At 43.2% G+C, this 20,225-nt stretch overlaps 1 protein-coding gene across 6 annotated transcripts in view; it reads left to right on the forward strand.

Moving 5' to 3' along the window:
* The window catches only part of USP28 (ubiquitin specific peptidase 28), a 54,156-nt gene that overhangs the window by 28,347 nt on the left and 5,584 nt on the right, over nucleotides 1-20,225 (forward strand). For 2 of the 6 annotated variants that reach the window (XM_080929851.1, XM_080929852.1), the window contains exons 10-22: nucleotides 370-518; nucleotides 2,397-2,524; nucleotides 3,890-3,985; nucleotides 8,521-8,700; nucleotides 10,439-10,659; nucleotides 11,625-11,695; nucleotides 12,928-13,156; nucleotides 14,986-15,180; nucleotides 16,350-16,489; nucleotides 16,655-16,834; nucleotides 17,711-17,806; nucleotides 19,231-19,409; nucleotides 19,518-19,596. In XM_080929851.1, the coding sequence (XP_080785977.1) occupies nucleotides 370-518; nucleotides 2,397-2,524; nucleotides 3,890-3,985; nucleotides 8,521-8,700; nucleotides 10,439-10,659; nucleotides 11,625-11,695; nucleotides 12,928-13,156; nucleotides 14,986-15,180; nucleotides 16,350-16,489; nucleotides 16,655-16,834; nucleotides 17,711-17,806; nucleotides 19,231-19,409; nucleotides 19,518-19,596 (1,943 nt within the window). The remainder of the gene's footprint in view (nucleotides 1-369; nucleotides 519-2,396; nucleotides 2,525-3,889; nucleotides 3,986-8,520; nucleotides 8,701-10,438; nucleotides 10,660-11,624; nucleotides 11,696-12,927; nucleotides 13,157-14,985; nucleotides 15,181-16,349; nucleotides 16,490-16,654; nucleotides 16,835-17,710; nucleotides 17,807-19,230; nucleotides 19,410-19,517; nucleotides 19,597-20,225) is intronic. The other 4 variants (XM_080929854.1, XM_080929855.1, XM_080929853.1 and 1 more) reach the window with 3 other exon arrangements.

The raw sequence follows: 20,225 nt of genomic DNA on the forward strand, positions 1-20,225 counted from the left end.
AGGTGTTTGGCACATTGTCCACATTGAAATACATGTTTTGAAGGATGTAATTTGTTTGTAGTAACCCATATGGAATTCACTGACCACATCCTAGCTCCATTTTTAACATTTGACACAGGCCTCTGCCACTCCTGTGCATCTTCTGTAGTCTTGTTCCAGTGTAGGTGTGATGAAGAGGCAAACTGTGGGTTTGCTACTTGCAGTGCGCTCATGCCTGGGTCTAATAGATCATTAGAGGTTACCTCCAGTGTATTTTCCACCAGTTTTCACTCAGTTCTCACTGAATCCTAAAAGGTGGTGTCTCAGTGGAGCCAGAGAAATAGACTTTAAATGGTGGTAGTAAAACTTAACAACCTCCTCTCTGTCTAGGAAAACCCTTTTGTAACAACGAGACCTTCGGCCAGTATCCTCTTCAAGTAAACGGTTACCACAACTTGGACGAATGTTTGGAAGGGGCCATGGTGGAAGGTGACATTGCGCTGCTTCCTTCTGACCGTTCAGTGAAGTATGGACAAGAGGTAAGGTGTATGTTGCCAGTGACAAAGCCAATTAAATTAAGTAGGACTGAACTTTTATGCAGAGTAGTTCACATGTTAGGTCACCACACTGAGCAGAACTTGAATCTGTCTCCTATCTAACCAGTTGGTGTGAATCATGAGTCTTTGATGAAACTCTTTGCTAAAGCTGAGTTAGGCGTGTAAAGGTTTATGCTGCTTCTGATGTTCTCAGTATGGTCAAGTTTCTCTTTCTGATGAAGTAGGGAGAATTCTGCCTCCATAGTTTTAAAGAGTAAAAGTGATTAACTTTTATGGTATGTCCTTTTAGAGTATTTTCCCTATCACAATATTTTTTGTTCTCACTTTGTAAATTCTGCCTTTGCTTTTTTTAAATGTAATTTCCATTTATTTATATGGGATCCTTGGGTTTTGATGGGTTGGACAGACAGTATGAATGCAAGGGTAATTAATCCCTCAGCATTCCAGTTAGGCAGGGATTAGTGAGCACCAGTGTAGTATAATTGCCCACATTACCTCATTTGGCTTTCTCTCATACGTTTGGGGCAAAACTGGCTTTTGGAATTGTCCAACTCAAGGATTATGATAGGAGAAATTGACTCGAATTAAATTCGGGCACCTGACATGGGCCTGTGAAGGTGTCTTAGCTCTAGAATATGCTAGAATATGGAGAGCCCTTCCTTCTCAGCTTCTCCAGGAAAAAAATGGATTCCTAGCAGTTTCTAGTAGGAGCTGTACCATGTGTGATACTGTACCCAGGGACAGGAATAATGTAAAAATAAAACCCAGCAAGAGTCATTACGCTTGCTAATTAGATTTAAACCTAGAAAAGCCAGGCAAGGTGGTTCATGTTTGTAATTCTACCGCTAAAGAGACTGGTTAATCAGGGACTGGAGAGATGGCTCAGTGGTTAAGAGCAGTGACTGCTCTTCCAGAGGCCCTGAGTTCAAATCCCAGCAACTACATGGTGGCTCATAACCCTTGTAGTGGGATCTGATGTCCTCTACTGGTGTGTCTGAAGACAGCTACAGTGTACTTATAAATCTTTTTTAAAAAGAGACTGATTAATCAGGATTGTTGCAAGTTCAAGGTCAGTGTGGTCTGTTTAGTGAGTGAGACACTGTCAAGAAGTAAACAAGATAAAAAGATTTAGCTGTGAGGGAGTCAGTTGGCACCTGGTGCCAACAGCTACCCGTGGGAGCCTGTAGCGGGGTGAGCAAAGCTGCTTCTGCTAGTACAGACTTATGTCAGCTGTGCTCATTCTGTTGACGTGGATTTTTTTCATCCTGGGAAGTAGTTGTTCTGAAGCTGGTTGCCATTGTAACTCACTGGCCTGGCTGTCTTCAGAAACTTGTATCTTGGAAGTTAGGGATTATTTTCCTTAGCAACATGGAAGATTATAACATCCTGAGACTTTTAGATTTTTATTTGTAAATAGGACTTAAACTGTGGCTAGCTGTAAATAAACAGTACATGATATATTTACAGTGTTTGTCTTTTTAGATGATTATTGGATGTAGTCATCCCCTAATTACATGCTGTTAGGCTGTTTCTCATTAGTGAACATCTTGAATTCTGATGACTTGTTTAGTACTTGACTTGTATTGGTGCTTGGTCAGTTCTTGTATACTGTGGTGGTTATTTCTAAAGGTAATGGTTGAGTGCAATGCTGGTTGGTTTAGGTTTGGAGGCTGAGGAGGGTTTGGTCTTACTCTTTATGTATAACTCTAAGTACTTCAGATTATACAGCATTTTATCTCCTAATCTAATTTTAAATTATTTTGGATATAAATTCTATATCAAGAGGTATTTGGTGAAACATATTTTAAATGTGGCTGTTACTTCCTGACATTAACTTCCCTTTCCTTTTTACCTTGGCAGCGTTGGTTTACAAAGCTGCCTCCAGTGTTGACCTTCGAACTCTCTAGATTTGAGTTTAATCAGTCTCTTGGGCAGCCTGAGAAAATTCATAATAAGCTGGAATTTCCTCAGATTATTTATATGGATAGGTGAGTATTGGTTCTGCTGACTTGGTGACGTTAAGCACAGCAGACAGGGCTGTGAGCTACATAATTGTGTAAAGATCACCTGGACACCTGATAACGCGCCCATTGCGATTCTGTGACCCTTCCATAGGACGGTGACTGAGTAGGTAGACATAGTCTGTGCTCAGAGCATGAATCTCATCTCCATGGATGTTGTAAGGCAATAGAGTGAAGAATGCAAGGCAGGCACTAGTTTATACTGTCTGATAAAGCTGTATACACACAAACCCACTTGAATATCCCTAAGTTTCTAATTATACTTAGGCTGCTGTTTTATATCCATATTGGGGAACATGAGTTCCTCTAACTTTGACATTAAAAAAAAAAAGCCCCCATTCTCTAGCCACCACATGGAAAATTAATTTTCTGAAACCCACTTATATTGGGAAGGAGGATAAAGAGAGAGAAAACCCAGTATTAGCAAGGAAGCAGATAGATCTCAGAGTTCACCCCCACCACCCCCTGGAACTTTAGACATTTAAAAATTTGTTTAATTTGTTTTTATTTTGTTTAATTTGACAAGAGGATTTATACAGTGGGTTTAGCTTCAGAATAAATTTGGCTTTTGGCTCTGCATGTCCATGGAGGTTTTTAGTGACTTGCCAGTTTCTACTAAAACAAGGATACTCGGTTGGATTGTGCCACACCCGTCATTCAGTCTGGCAAGAAATGACATCTTAGATTGCGATCTTTTTCTTCTGAGCACAGTATCGACCATTTTGTTTTTACATCTTTATTTCTCCCAGTGATGCTTTACAAGTTTTGGTGTGCAGCCCTTCCAATATTAGGTGAATCAAACTTTTGATATTCTGAGTTTTTGAAATTTTGCTATGTTTTCTTTGAGCACATGGAAATAAAGTTGGAGTAAACTGGCCAACTCTACTTGGGTCTTGTGGCTGCTGTGAGCAGCAGCTAAAGATCAGCTCTGCTTCCTTTGCTGTCTCTACACCTTTTGTTTCTCTGACTTACCTCTTACTGTACTGGCTTCACCTTTAGTAAAGCCTTTAGGAACAGTGGTGAGAGTGGGCATCCTTGTCTCCTTGCTGACCTTTGGGTTGGACCTGTAGCCCTGAGTGTGATCCACGGTAATGCACTCAGGTTTGGTACCCCTGTATCTTAGCCAGAAGAAATTCAAGGGCATCCTCCACTACAGAGGGAGTTGGAGACCACTCTGAGTTATGAGATTCTGTCTCAAGCCAAAAACCCAAAAAATAAAATAAAAATTTAGGGTTGGTTAATTGATAACTTCCTGTGTGAGGAGGTCTTCACTGAGGTTTTGTCATTGATATTTGCTGATATAAGTTATATACACGGTTATCATTTGCTTAGGTATATGTACAAGAGCAAAGAGCTTATCCGAAGTAAGAGAGAGAGTATTCGGAAGTTGAAGGAAGAAATACAAGTTTTGCAGCAGAAATTAGAAAGGTGAGTCTTTGAGTATTTTTATGCTTTGAGACATAAAGCAAGTATTAAGTTCAGAGATTGTGTTTAAAAGTTTAGAGCATAACTAATAACTGGTGTTTATAAAAACAGCCAATACCCTCATTGTGAGTGTAAAGAAGTCTTCAAGGCCAGCTAGCATCTGTGGGTGAGTGGTCCCGAGAACTTGAGGGACCTGGGCATACTGTAAATGTCTTGCAGTCTCTCTTTCCTGCCCCTCCTGCTCTCCGACCAAACGAATGTGAGACAGAGTTTTCTGTAGCCCAAACTCAAAGAGGATGACTGTGAACTTCTGATTCTCCTGCCTCCACCTCCCTAAGAGTTGGGATTGCAATGAATGGCCTGCAAGCCTGGCTTGGGGAAATGGGCTTGTGGAATGTTGAGAGGTCCTGCCATGTAATGATTTCTTCTGCAGACTCTGTGCTTTCTTTATTTTAAAACAGAATCACCCAGATCTCCTTAGGCAAGGTCTTTGTAATCTAGATAGATCCATTGGTTTAACATGTACAAAGGAAATCCATACACTGTTGGTGGCTTCCTCTTTTTCTCTTCATCTACTTTTTTTTTTTTTTTTTTTTTTTTTTTGTAATTTCCTGTGAATTTTTGGAAGTGTTCTTTCTGCCTGTGTGTCTGTGTGAGAGTGTCAGAGCTTCTGTAACTGGAGTTACAGACACTTGGGGAGCTGCCACTCTGTTCCTTGGAATTGAACCAGGATCCTCTGGAGGAGCAGCGGTTGCTCTTAACTGTTTCATCTGTTAACCTTCTCTCCTCTCTCCTACCTCACCAGTCCAACATTAACATTTAACATTTTTGCTGCGTATTGGTTTTGGGGTGGGGAGAATGTGAACATGTGTGCCGCTGCATTCATATATTCATATATTGGTCAGGTGACAACCTGTAGAATCAGTTTTCTCTTTCTATCTTTATGTGGATCTGGGGGTCAGACATAGGTCTGCAGGCTTGATGACAAGTGCCTTGTCACTGGCCCAATTGTTTTTAGGGAACTTAAAGAAACCAAGAATCACCGAGACTCTGGATCTTCCTTAATGTAATATTAGTACTGCTTTTTAAAAGATTTAGTTTTAATTATGTGTATGTTGTGTCTGTGATTATGTGCATCTGGGAGTGCTGGTACCTCTGGAGGCCAGAAGAGAATGTCAGACACGCTGGATCTAGAGTTACACACTGAGCTTACTCACAGAGTGGAACCAGGGCCTTCTGTAAGAGACATATGCTCTTAACTACTGAGCCCCCAATCTGCCTTTAAACCCAGCTGCTTTTCAACTTAATTTTTTGGGTTTTTATTTATGTACTTATTTTATGTGTACATGTGTGAATATGTGGAGGTCAGAGCATGCTTCGGATTCTCTCCTTTAGCCATGTGGGTACTAGAAACCAAACTCAGAGCATAAGGCTTGACAGCAAAAGCCACGTTGCTGACCAATATTTAACTTCTTAGATAATGATTTTTAAAGACTAGAGAAGGTGGCTTAATGCTCAGCAAAGAGCATTTACTATTTACTGTTCTTGCAAAAGACCTGGCTTGCTTCCTAGCATCCATGTGACAGCTCACAACTACCTATGGCTCCACTTTGAAGGAACCTGGTGCCCCTTCTGACTGTTGTAGGTTCCTGCACATGCGTGATACATATACAGATATGCAGGCGAAACATTATACACATAAAAATAAATGAGCGGAATTTTTAAAACTATGCAAACATTGTTTGTACATATGTGACATACTCCAAGGAAAATACCCAAGAACTTACAAACAGAGAATGGAGGTGGGGTAGGGAACGTTTATGTTTTTTTTTTTTTAATACAAATTTATATTTGAATTTTTGGATATTCTCTGTATTTACATTTCAAATGTTATCCCCTTTCCCCCCCAATATTTGAATTTTCTTAACACACCCATACATCACTTTCAAGTCTAAAAATAGCAGGCATTGTGGTCAGTAATCTCAGTATTTGGAAGGCCAAGGCAAGAGAATTGAATGGTTTTTTGTTTGTTTGTTTGTTTGTTTGTTTTGTTTTTGTTTTTGTTTTGAAGCTGATCTGGGCTGTGTAGTATAGCATAAACTCTGCCTCAGGAAAAACAAAAAGTGGGTATGGTGGAGCAAACTTATGATCTTGGGACTTAGGAAGTATGTAAGATACTGAAAGGGAGATTTCTTCTGTATATGATAGAGAAGACAGTTTTGAAACTGCCTTTGCTGTGTTATTGTTTTTATTCTGTGCTAAGACTTGAACACCTTGTATATGGTAGGGCAATGCTCTACACTCGGATGTATCCCTTCCAGTCCTGACATGTCCCATCCCTTACCCTGGACCAAAGACAAAGCAGATACTGCATTGTGTGAAGTCAACCTAAGAGATGGGACTCAGAAGTGATTGTTAAAAATACACACAAGTTTCTTAGAGGAGAAGAACTTCTGTGGGACTTTATGTTAAGTATTCTGTTAAAATGGAATAAGCTTGGGAGGAGGTGGAGGCTGGCATCCATTCCTGTGCCAAGCTCTGCCCTCTGTGAGGTGTGCATCGAGTAGAGTTTGATAAACTCATAGTGGAAGAGCATGGTCAAAGGCATGCCATGGATTGAACAATTGGTTCAGGGTCTTCACCCTGGCAGGCTCCTGCCAGTTTTCTGTTGGTGATCTTGGGGGACATAGAAGCTGATGGGCAAGCCTTGGCTGTAGCTACCTTTGCTCCACCCTGTGTTGTGAGTTCGATGCCGAGTTAAAGTGCCCTTTATTTTCTACTCGTATTTTATTTTCTTCCTTTTTTTTCCCCCCCAGTTTGGGTTTTTTGAGACTTGGTTGGCCTGAACTTGCTTTGTGGACCAGGCTGATCTTAAAGTCAATGCTTTGCCTGCCTCTGCCTCTCAGTGTTGGAATTAGAGGTGTTTGCAACCATACACTGCTCATTTAGCCACGGTAACTACAATTGTTGTTGCTGAGGTGGAATCTCCTCTATCTAGGGTGTCCACAAATAGTATGTATCTGAGGTGACTCTGATTTCCTGTCTTGCCTGCGTCTCCATAGTGATTTTAATGTAATGTGCTAGTGATGTCAGGTATCATTAAAATAGTTTGTTTAGAGGCTGGAGACGGCTCAGAGGTGAAAAGTGCACATGATGCTTATAAAAAGACAGAGTTCAGTTCCTGGCACTCAGGTCATACGGCCACAAACCCCTGTAATCAGGCTTCAGGGAATCCAGTGCCCGCTTCTGGACTCTGAGCACCTGACAATGCAGGAATGCACCCATGTATGCACGCAAGTGAAAATGCACAGCCAGCGAGATGGCTCAGTAGTTAGCACTTGCAGAAGATCCAGGGTCATAGGGCACCAGGCATGCATGTGGTACAGATATACTTACAGGCAAAATATATATATACATACACATAAAATAAAAATATATCTTAAATAACCCTAAAAGTACTCTATTATTTCGGTCACATATTTGAGAATATTACTCTTCCTGGAGAAATCTTAAATAATTTATGACTGGCTGGCCTATGCAATTGACATTCATGAATAGTAAAGTATATTAAGACTGGAGAGATGGCTCAGCGGTTAAGAGCATCGACTGCTCTTCCAGAGGTCCTGAGTTCAATTCCCAGTAACCACATGGTGACTCACAAATCATCTGTAATGGGATCCGATGCCCTCTTCTGCTGTGTCTGAAGACAGCTACAATGTACTCATACACAAATTAATTTTAAAAACAGAGTATGTAAGACTCTTTAAAAGGAAGATTGCCAATTTTCTTTGGCCCTGACCTTTACTAATATCTAATTTTCTTTCTTTCTTTCTTTCTTTCTTTCTTTTTTTTTGGTGGTGGTGGTGGTGGTTGGTTTGGTTTTTGGTTTTGGAGACAGCTTTGGCTGTCCTGGAACTTGCTCCATAGACTGGGTGGCTTTGAACTCACAGAAATCAGAGTTCCTCTGCCTCCCAAGTACTGGGATCAAAGTCTTGGGTTACTACCACCTTGCTTTTATTAAGGCCAAATTTTTATTCCTGGATTTCTCTCACTCATGGTTATGAGGCAGGTGGTGTAGAAAGGACAGAGAAAATGCCATGAGAACTAATGGTCAGATTGTTTTTCAGTTAGTTTGGAGCGTTGTACTTTGAGAAAGAGATTGGGCTTATGAGGAGAGCAGAGCTGGAACTGCCTGAAATGGTCCCATCCTTTGGGAGACATCAGACTGCTGGTCAGCTTCATTGTTTTGTAAAATGTTTAGTCCTATAAATTGAATAACCAATTAAATAGTATACACATCCCTTTAGGAATAATATGGGATTTTGTTGCTTTATTGAGATAGGCTGTCACTAGCTTTCCCCAAACTTACTTTGTAACCCAGGCAGGTCTCAAACTTTTCGTGATCCTTCTACTTCACCCTCCTTAGCTGCTAGGATTATAGCTAGGTATTCGCAGCTCTGCATGCTAAGTCTTTGTCAGTGGTTATTACAGTGCACAGCCGACTTGGGCAGCAGTGTTCCAGTGTCTTTGCCTCTTAGGTATGTGAAGTACGGCTCGGGCCCATCTCGGTTCCCACTCCCCGACATGTTGAAATACGTTATTGAATTTGCCAGTACAAAACCCGCCTCTGAAAGCTGTCTGTCTGGAAGTGCTGAGCATATGACATTACCACTTCCTTCGGTGCACTGCCCGATTTCTGACCTCACGTCCAAGGAAAGGTAATGAAGCAGATTTCTTAAGTGGTTTGTATTGTTTTCCCATCCTTCTTTGAATCATTTCCCATTCTCCCACCTGCTGAGGATCCCCCAGGTAGCTAAAGAGGGAGCTCCGCCTTCCAGAAGGGTTTTGTTACCTCCCCTAGCACTGTCCCGAGTCCTTGTTCCAGAGGCCTCTCACTGTCTGCTGTCTGGATCCAACTTCAGGACAGCTTTGAAACTGCCTGGAGAACACTTTCTCAGAGACCCGGGTGTCTCCCAGGCCCAACTCTGCTTCCTCTGCTGAGAAGGAAGCACGGCTAAATTAATAGCCAGGACAAAAGCAGAGCTGTGCACGGAGGAGCTGGCTAGAGTTCTGAGGACAGGCCTAAAGGAGTTAGGCTTGTGAAAACCCTGGGAGGCCACGGGAAGAGCCATCTGACTCTTCCTAGTTAGCCAGCAGTCTGTGTAGTCTAACGGGGGCCAGCAGGTCCAGCTTGGTTATGCTCTGGTCTTTGGCGCATTTGTCCCTCACAGAGGAAAAGGCTTATGTTAAAAACCTAGTTGTTAGCTGGGCTGTGGTGGTGCGCACCTTTAATCTCACCAGTTGGGAGGCAGAGGAAGGCGGAATCTGAGTCTGAGCCTGCAGGACAAGCTCCAGCATAATCAGCTACGCAGAGAAACCTTGCCTTAAAAACAACAAAACACAGAGGCTAGAGATGGCTCTGCCATTAAGTGTGTATACTGCTTTTGCAGGGGACTGCAGTTCAGTGTCCAGCGCCAAGACAGGGAAGCTGCTTTTGGTGATGTTAGGAGATAAATTTGCATTATTCTCCTTTCCTCTTGCTTATCATGCCTGGCTTATTTGCTACAGGGAATGAAGCCCAACATCTCGTGCTAGCTAAGCAAGTGCTGGGCATACTGTTTTTATGGTTTTTAATTTTGCTTTTTTTCTGTTTTGAGACAGGATCTTACTTCAAAGCCCTTAGAAGCCCTGGGTTTGAGAAGCAGTTCTCAACCTGTGGGTCACAACCCCTTTTTAGGGCTGTCAAACAACTCTTTCATGGGGGATGGCATAAGGCCATCAGAGACCACAGATATTTTACATTACCATTCTCGAGTAGTAAATGTACAGTTATAAATTAGAAACAAAATAATTTTATGATTGGAGGTCACCACAACATGAGGAGCTGTGTTAAAGGGTCACAGCACTAGGAAAGTTGAGAAGCACTGAGTTGGAGGTTTTCCAGCCTCCATTTCATGTCTTGGGTGCTGGTGTCATAGGCACGGACCACTGTGCCAGCTCAGTTCTGCTAAATGCTAAGTTAGTAAGTAGTTCAGCATATGGGTATAGCACTAATGTTAGCTTCATAACCAGGCTTTATCAAATGAGGTGATTGCTACAAGACAATTTCTTTTATTATATAATGTAGATTTTAGACAAGGCCTCACTGTGTAGCGTATGTTGGCCTTGCTTGAGGCCTTTCTGCCTCAGCCTCACTGTTGCTATGGGTCATATCTTAAACGCACGTTTTCATAAAGTAGCTGACTTTCTGAAGTAGATTAGTTTGGGTCAAGTTGAACTTTGTATTTTCCTTTTTCTTTTTTGAAATAGGCCCTTAGCTATACCAGGGTGGTCTCAAAGTCACAGCAGTCCCGTATTAGCCTCCCAAGGGATAAAATTACTGGCTTGTGCCACTATGCCTACCCCAGCTTGCATATTAAATATTTCAAAATGAGTGCCACCTTCTGTTTTTTCTAGTTCAAGTCCTGAAAGCTGCTCTCGGGATGCTCAAGGCACCTTTTCCTCTCTGGAAGATGCGCTACCCACCTCTGAGGTAATGAATGGGCCATTTACCTCTCCTCGCTCTTCCCTGGAAATGCCTGCACCCCCAGCTCCTCGGACAGTCACAGATGAGGAGATGAATTTTGTTAAGACCTGTCTTCAGAGGTGGCGGAGTGAAATTGAACAGGATATACAAGGTTGGTGCTCTGAAAACTTGTTAGCTACTCCCCGTTTTTCCTGTCTTTTTGGCTATTTGGAAGCCAGGCACTCTGGGTATTTGTTCCCTCATTGCTGTGCATTGGGCCTGGCGACTGTGGCTTTTGCACTTCTTTTGCGGTGTAGGCTTGGTCCTGTGGAATTATTCCTCCTCCTTTTCAAAACTTTTAGCAATTGCATAGTTGTAATCATGGGACCCTTTGCTGAGATAAAGCAGTGTGTGTTCCTCCCTCCCTTCTCCCCTGCTCTTGTCCTGTCCCTTTGTGGCAGGGTCTCAGCACTGACCTGAGTTCAGACAGCCCATGTGCTTCCCTGCTGCTGCACATTAACAATGTAAAGACTAGTTGACTGTAAGGAGTAGTAACAAGTGTTTGCCTCATAACCAGGCCTTGTTAAAAGAAACTTTGGCTTATTATTTCTCTCACTATTTGTAAAGATAAGATCTCCTTTTATAGCACAGGCTAGTAGTCTCAAACTCATGATCCTCCTGCCTCAGCTTTCCCAGTGTGGGGACAGTGCTTACAGGTTTGAGCATCTTAACAAAATGAATGCTTTCTAAATAATAGCTTAGTCATACTCCACACTTGCTAGGCCTCCCTCCTGTCCAGGACCCTCAGACAAGATAAGCATGCACTGGACTGCTGTGCCCAGCTCTCTCCTCCCAGTACGCTCTTGTTTCAGTTCATGGAAGGTTCTTGTTCCTAAATTGAGATGATTGCTTTAAGATATTTCAGTGCACATTTATAAGAGTAATTTGTTAGAGACCTCAGTGTAATTACATGGAATTAAAAGCCTTTATAACCTGAAGCACTTACCACTCCAGCACCACACGCTGCTTTGTGCTTCCTGGGAAGCAGAAGTCATTGCAGTGTGGGACAGAAAAACAGCACTGTTGGTGTGGCCCATCACAGACACTCTAACTTAACAAGGTTTTCCTTCTTGACAGACTTAAAGAATTGTATCTCCAGCACCACCCAGGCTATTGAGCAGATGTACTGTGATCCTCTTCTTCGTCAGGTGAATTAAAGGTGAAGGGAAATGGACTGGTGCTAATGGCAGAGGGCATAATACACAAGAGTGTCAAGGAGTTCTCGCTAAGATAGACATGAATCCCCTTCAGTCCAGTTGAAGTATTCTGAGTGTCTTCCACTTACATCGAAACCTAAATTGTCCTGTTTTTGGATTCTGCCATGTGGTGTTTTTTCATATGATAGAGATATATTTGCTGTTAGGAACTGGAGAGATGGCTCATCATTTAAAAGTGTGTGCTGTTTTTTCAGAGGAGCCAAGTTCAGTTCCCAGAAACACCATTAATGTCAATTCTAGGGAGATCTGATATGTCTCACCCTCTATGGGCACCTGAACTCATGTACATACCCACATACACATGCTTACCATAATATTTTAAAAAGATCTAAAACAGATTTGCTATTAAATATTAATAAAACGTTTTTTCTCCAAGTGGTGATATTAACAAAAATCTCAATTATTTGGTTTTACCAATAAAGACTCAGGAGTCAGATGCTGGAGTGAAAGCCTGCCAGCTCAGGAGAGTAGAGAAAGCACCCAGGTTTTTCAGTAAATAACACAGTTTGGGGGGTTTCACGGTCTGATCAATATCCTGCATCATCTAAGTGGTAATTGAAGCAGTGAAGAGGGGCAATCTGACTGGAGATCAGCTACCCATTCCTAAGGTCCTTGGAGAGGTTCCATTAGTGTCCTCGGGCTTCATTTCTCTAGTAACTGGGGATTCCAGAAGGAAGCCAGTCAGCACAGAAATCCTGTATCCACACCTGCTTTTATTCAGTATAGCCATGGACAGGGCTGTGCAGAGGCAGCTCTGTGAAGGGCTCATGGCAGAGTGACTTCCAGAACCCAGCTCTGTTCCCAGCAGGGCCGTGAGCATGCTGTGGTTGGAATAGGAACAGATCATGTCACTCTTGACTTTCCCTCTTCTCTCTTAAGAATTCTGCCACTGAGTGAGAGGATGATAAGGTAGTGAGCAGAACTTAGGGCTGAAAGAGGTTCCAGCAAAGCTTGGTTTAACTCATTCTAAGGGCTCTGGGATTGGACCCTTGATAGCTTCCAGGAGTGTATTTTCATCTGTCTGTCCTGAGCTACTTGATTTGAATGTTCCCTGTGTTTGTGTGGGTTCCCTTTTACTTGTTAGTGGGAACGTTTGGAATTGTAGTGACAGATGCTATCCAATTTCCATGCCAGGTCTGAGAGCCCTCCGTTTTGATTTGCAGGTGCCTTATCGCTTACATGCAGTTCTTGTTCACGAAGGACAAGCCAGTGCAGGACACTACTGGGCCTACATCTACAACCAGCCCCGGCAGATCTGGCTCAAATACAACGACATCTCTGTCACTGAATCTTCCTGGGAGGAACTTGAAAGAGATTCTTATGGGGGCCTGAGAAATGTCAGTGCATACTGCTTGATGTATATCAATGACAGATTGCCCCACTTCAGTGAAGGTAAACACGCTGACTAGAGGGGAGCAGTCTCATACTTATTGAAAACATTTGTAAACTACAATTTATTATTATGTAAAATGCTCTTAAAACGTAAAACCTGTAAGGGAATGAGAGAGAAAATATTTCAGATAGAAAACAGCCGCCCTTTATTTGTAGTGTGAAGTCATAAATTCCGTCTGTGATGCGTATAAAGGAAGTTCCTCGTTACTGCCTAGATTGCTCATCTCTATGAAGTACATGGAGGGCTGGGGACTAAGACTTGTTTGTAGAGTGTTTGCCTGGTGTACAGGAGACCTTGGTTTGATCTCAGCACTTTGTAAACCAGCTACGGTTGTGCATGCTTGCAATCCTGGCACTTGGGCACAGGTGACAGGATCAGATGTTCAAGGCCAGCGTAGGCTACTTAAGACCCGTACTCAAAAGAAGCAAGTAGGTTCTTGACTGCTTCATGAAAAGGCAGCTGACAAGGGATTTGTTGTTTTGTTGCATATTCTTTTATTTTGGTTTTGATGACATGGTTAGAAATAGAATTTAATGTGTCCTTCATAGTTTTGCCTTTTTTTAATTTTTAAATTAAAGTGCTTAATGACTTGATTATGTACCATTTACCCAAATAATTCACCTTGGTTTCTGACAACACAATAATTGTGTGGAATTTCAGGAAATAAAGTACTTGGCTCCTTCCTTTCTTCTTCCTTCCTTCCTTTTTTACAAGACAGAGTCTCACTGTGTGCACACAGATCAGTGCCTTGACATTTCCTACTCCACTGTAATGAAGTGGGTGGCATTCTTGCATCTTTTGGAGATAGTATCTCATCTAGCCTTTCGTACCTGGAGGGCTCCTGATCTTCTTGCCTTCACCTCTGGAGCTGTACTGAGGTTGTAGCTGTGTGCCACCATGCCCAGTGGGGACATTTTTTACCCCTTAGATGTAATAGTTAATCTGATAACTTATCTCTGTATGTGCCTGTGTTTATGTGTGTACACATGTTTATATGCAGGTATCTAGAGAGGACAGAAGATGTAGGGTTTCTAGAGCTGCTGTTCCAGGTGCTTATGAGCCACCCTCCATGGGTGCTGGGAGTTGAACTTGGGTTCTTCCATAAGAGCAGCAAGCACTCTGAAGTACTGAACTCTCCTTTTTTTTTTTTCTATCACACCTGTTGATATTCGGGTTTTTAAAGAAATACTGGCTGCGTCCAGTGACTGACCATGGTTAAGTCATTGTCCTGTCGTGTGTTCATTCTGTCAGCCAAGACACTAATTTTTTTTAAGTGTTTATTTTTATTTTATGCTGAAGAATATTTGGCTTTATGTATGTGTATGAGTCCAGAAGTTGCTCCACAGGCGACACGAACACTAATCTCAGTCAGACAGAGGTAGTTTATTGATCGATTAAGGCTGCAGCTCAGAATTTGGGGCCTGAGCCATTAGGACGGACATTTTTCAGGGCTGGCTCATAAAGGAAAAAGCGTAGCAAACCTCATACGGAACATAATCACAGGGTATGTGAGCAGCATGGCCTTGCTCCGAGTCAAGTTCTTTTTCTGTGTCAGTGACTGACAGGCATGTTACAGCAACAATATGAAATAGCTGGTAGGCAGGGAACAGAATGGCTGCCGCTATTCCAAGGCAGATGTTACCTGCTAGGGTTCCTGATGTACTGTGCTGGTTAGCCTCCTGCTGTTAGTTTCTGACTGAATTCTGTGTGTGTGAGCATACATGTAAGTATATATGTCTGTCTAGGACAAGAGTAAAGCTGGGATGTGCGGCCCTTCCTCAGGGACAGTGTGTTGGTTCACCTTTCTCCATTTAACTCTTCCCCTCAGAGGTGGAGCCTAGTGAATCTGATCAGACTGCAGAAGAGGTGGACGCCCTGTCTGTGGAGCTCAGGCAGTACATTCAGGAAGACAACTGGAGGTTTGAGCAAGAGGTGGAGGAATGGGAGGAAGAACAGTCCTGTAAGATTCCACAGATGGAGTCCTCTCCAAACGCCTCCTCACAGGATTTCTCCACATCACAAGGTATCGTTCAGTCAGGCCCTTGCTTGTACCCTCACACTGTACTCTCCAGCCAGCCCCAGATACTCAGTCACATGGTGATGCCTCTCTTCAGGTGGCTTTCTAATATTTAGTTTTTATTTTCCTTTGACGGGAGGGGAGGAGTGTGGAAGCACGTTCTAGAGTCATGTAACACATTGTTGATATCAGAAGACAACTTGTGGGAGTCAGTTCTCTCCTTCCACCATGTGGGTCCAGACTTCTAACCTGGACATCAGGCTTGGCAACAAGCACCTTTCTCCACTGAGTCATCTGGCTGGTCCAACAGCAGGTTCTGTTGATAGTGGCTGTCACACAGCTTGGTAGGATCGGTGAGCAGAGACACTATGAGAAAGGCTGTCTGCTTCCCGTGGTGCTTTGCTTGTCCCCGATTGCAGGAGAATGACAGGGCAGAAAGTTAGATTCCCCATAGGTGATCATAGTAAATGCTTGATGAAAGAAAGCACCTTTGGCAGGAAAACTTAGGAGAAGTTGTGCACAGTAATGTTAACAGACTTCAAGAGTCCTTGGTAAGGAGTAGATCTGTCTTCCTTGCTTTCTTCTTTTCTTTAAATGTTTTCTTTAAGACAGGGTTTCTCTGTGAAGCCCTGGCTGTCCTAGAGCTTGCTCTGCAGTGCTGACTAGCCTCAAACTCAGATCCGCCTACCTCTATCTCCTAGGCTCTGTGTTTAAAAGATTTATTTATTATATAAGTACCCTGTAGCTGTCTTCAGACACACCAGAAGAGGGCATTGGATCCCATTACAGATGGTTGTGAGCCACCATGTGGTTACTGGGATTTGAACTCAGGACCTGTGGAAGAGCAGTTGACACTTTTAACCACTGAGCCATCTCTTTAATGATTTCTTTTTTCTTTTTTTTTTTTTTTTTTTTTTTTTTTTTTTTTGGTTTTCACAAAAATTTACCAGTCTCTGCCTCCAAAGTGCTGGGATTAAAGATGTGCATGTCCACTGCCTGCTAGACTGGCTATTTCTTGTCAAAATTTCTAGGGACATTTACACAGGCTTTGAAAGAGATGTCCTGGAACCATATATTGAAATGTGTGTCCCTCCTGCTTAGAGTGTTCTAACAGTATTCATCAGATGTGACACTTAGGTAATTTTTTTTGTTTGTTTGTTTGGTTTTTGGTTAAGAGTCTTCAGCAGCATCCTCTCATGGGGTTCGATGCCTGTCTTCTGAACATGCTGTGATTGCAAAGGAGCAGACTGCCCAGGCAATTGCAAACACGGCTCATGCCTATGAGAAGAGCGGTGTAGAGGCAGCCTTGAGTGAGGTGAGACTGTCTAAGTGGCCCTCCTGTAGAGGGTCTGGTTTTTGATGCCAGCTGCCAGCTTTCTGTCATTTCCGTTCCATGTCTCTACTGAATTTAAACACCCCTCTTTATTTCTTCCTGTTCTCCCGGTTGTTCTTACTCTGTCTCTCCATTCTGCTGCCACAGCATAAGGAAGCTGAGCCCGAGAAGCCCCAGGAAACAAAGCTTGCAGAGCAGTCAGAGCAGGCCGCAGAGGCCAGACACACGGAGGCTGCTGCCCCGCCTAACTGTGAGGTCTCTGAAGTGGAGATCCCCAGTGTGGGAAGGATTCTGGTTAGATCTGATGCTGATGGCTATGATGAGGAGGTACAGAGGCGAGTGCAGGGTAGCTGTGTGTTGGTTTTCAAAAGGTGTGTGTCACTCGCTAACGTTCTCTCACCCAATCAAGGAGCAGCCATGGAGGCCTGTCTGCTTCTGACCTTAGTTGCCCTTTATGAAAAGGCACGGGTGACCCATTCTTGCTGTGCACTGTTAGCATGCGTGTGTGCATGTGTATGTGTGTGCACCCAGCTTGTGTTGAGCAGGGACTACTACAAAGCCTGGATGACCTAGGGAAAGGATTAGCTCCATTTGGTATTATGAACAAAAATATGTTTACCTTTGAGAGATGGTTTGGTTTTGGTGGCAATCCATTATTTTATCTTACAAATAGACTTTTTCCACTTGCTCAGTGACTAAAACAAATGTGGATTAAAGTTGGTTTTGCTTTTAACGAGCAAGCAGCTGTTTCTCGTGGTCTATCTCCTTTTCAGTTGCAATGCACACAAATAGTCTTTAATCCTGTCTCTCGGGTTTCTGCTTTTTGCTGTGGGTATATATGCTTTTTATTGAATGTTTGCAGTTACTTAATATATACCTTCATACCTTCATTCTGGTGGAGTGCTGACCATATGGTTGAACTTAATCTTCAGCAGTGCCCCGTCAGAAATGTTCTTGAACATCTTTGTTTAATCTCATAGACTTAGAATGTGCACATAGAGGAACAGCTTGTCATAGGTATCATTAAAGGATAGCCAAGGCTCTGCATGCGTCTAGAATAGGGCTGTGAAACTTGGCCTGCAGCCTGTGGCAGCCAAGGAGACGGTGCTCGGCTTCTCCTCTGCACTCTGTTCACCTCACTTCATAAGGTTCCTTTGAATCTGTCTGCTCTCCTTTCTCTCTGTTTTGTGCCCTCTGTGGTAGGTGATGCTGAGCCCTGCCATGCAAGGGGTCATCCTGGCCATAGCTAAAGCACGCCAGACCTTTGACCGAGATGGGTCTGAAGCAGGGCTTATTAAGGTACTCTTGTTTTAAATTTTAATCCCCATAACTCAGGGATATTTCTGTAAGGCAGCAGGAAATGGTGCTAATAATTGCTTGTGCTGGGAGATTGCACAGTCAAAGGATACATTTTTTGATGTCTAGAATTTTATTTAAAAAATAAAAATTGCCACAGTACTGGAAAGATGTCCCAGCATATACTGCTCTTGCAGAACACCCTGTTTGGTTCCCAGTGCCCAACACTGGACAGCTCACTGCCATCTCTCTCCCTATCACTGGTTTCAGGCAGTTTGTCACTCTTCTGTGGATATTAGACATGTACACACCCTGCCCACACATATACACATAACGTGGTACAGTCCATGTCTGTATTCCCAGTGCTGGAGAGGCAGAGATAGGATCCCAGAGGCTTGCTGGCCAACCAGTGTAGCCTACTTGTGAGAGCGAAGTCAGTGAGTCTCCCAAGAAGGTATGATGGAGCTAGGTATAGCGGCTACACCTTCAATACCGGTGTTTAGGAGACAGAGGCAGGCAGATTCAAGTGAGGTGTAAGACTCACTTGGTCTACATAGTGAGTTACAGGCCAGCCTGTCAGAGCTACACACACACACACACACACACACACACACACACACACACACACACACACACACACACACACACACGTTGGATAAAATCTGAAGAAGGTACACAAGGTTGCACTCTGGTCTCCACACATGTGCGCCCTAGCACACAGGTACACAGTATCCTGTGTTGAGATGAAATGGGACACCATCTTTGCTGTCCAATTCATGAGCAGGCCGTCCCCCAAAGCTGGTGGCTCATTTTTGCCTGGCAGTGGCCCAGCAGTGTGTAGTACCACTGCATTGCATCTAGTCTGCAGGGATGATGAGGTTGTTAAACGTTCACTGACGACACAAACACCGAGACTGACCTTGTACCTTGGGATCTTTCGTTTTAAAAAGTTATGTATGCTCTTTGAGGCATTTGGCATTTAAAATGTTTGAATGAAATTACATTTGGGTGGATTTTACGAAGTACTTGTGTTTTTAAGAACTTGATTGACAGGTGGGCATGCTGGCCTATATGTAATCCTGGCACTTTGGTAGAAGAAACAAGAGGATGGCCACAAGTGTGAGGCCAACCTGGTCTACATAATGAGGTCTAGGGTAGCCTGGAGTACAGAATTGAGACTTTGTCTCCACAAAAACAAACAATTTGATGAGGAAAATGGGTTAATGTTTTGAACATAGTATGCCTTTGGTATCAGGCTTCCAGGAGTTGTGATATGCCAACAGTTCACAGCCATGGTTGCTTCTGTAATTTCCCCCACAAGAGTGCCTTGGCCTACCATGAATTAGTGAGAGGCCCTCTGGTGCTCCTGGGTCAGTCTGTGTGCTCAAGTCCACAGTGTTCGCTCCCCTCAATTCTGACTCTAACAGGCATTTCATGAAGAATACTCCCGGCTCTATCAGCTTGCCAAAGAGACACCCACCTCTCACAGCGATCCTCGCCTTCAGCATGTTCTTGTCTACTTTTTCCAAAATGAAGCACCCAAGCGGGTAGTAGAACGGACCCTTCTGGAACAGTTTGCGGATAGAAACCTGAGCTATGATGAGAGGTGAGAATGCGCCAGCCTGTTCCTGCATGGGGTTTCATTTGGCAACTTCCTCCAGTTGGGAGGTGCTGCCCTCTACACTGCCATTGCTTTCTGAATTCTGTCCCACAGATCTATCAGTATCATGAAGGTGGCTCAGGCCAAACTGATGGAAATTGGACCAGATGACATGAACATGGAAGAGTATAAGGTAAATGGGCTTTGTTTTTAATTCCTTCCAAAACCTTACTTTTGGAGGCAAGTGATATTTAAGGTAAATGAAGTTTAATGTTACCAGATTCACTAGTTCCCCATGAGCTTGAAAAGGGGAAGGGAAAAAGCAAAGGTGGTAGGCCACACCTTTAATCCCAGCACTCAGGAGGCAGAGGCAGTGTATCTCTGATTTCAAGCCCATCCTGGTCTAGATAAGGAGTTCTAAGACAGCCAGGGATACAGATTGAAAGGGGGGAAATGACTAAAAATCCTGTCTTGGGGTCAGAAACACAGGTCTTCTTTTCGGGCCTGGATAGCATATGGCTGTGCTCATTTCCCAAGGGCCCTAAGCTGAGCCTCATCCTAGGCAATGTTTGTGTATTGCTGTGGGTGTGTAATGGCATCATTCTTTAGTAAGCATTAAAATATATGGTGAAATTGAAAAATGCGCTCTATAACAGCATGCTCAGCTGGAGTTGTTCTGTTGAGCTTGCTGAGCTGTAGTTATCTCTTTAGCTTATGTATGCTCCCTTCCTCATGGCTCCTATGCCTGTCATTCTCAGGAGTGTCATTTATACACATCAGAAGGACTTGGATGAGTTGTGTTGGGATTAGGAGAGTTAATAA

The sequence above is a fragment of the Micromys minutus genome (assembly GCF_963924665.1).
Source record: "Micromys minutus genome assembly, chromosome: 16".
NCBI classification, from domain to species: Eukaryota; Metazoa; Chordata; class Mammalia; order Rodentia; family Muridae; genus Micromys; species Micromys minutus.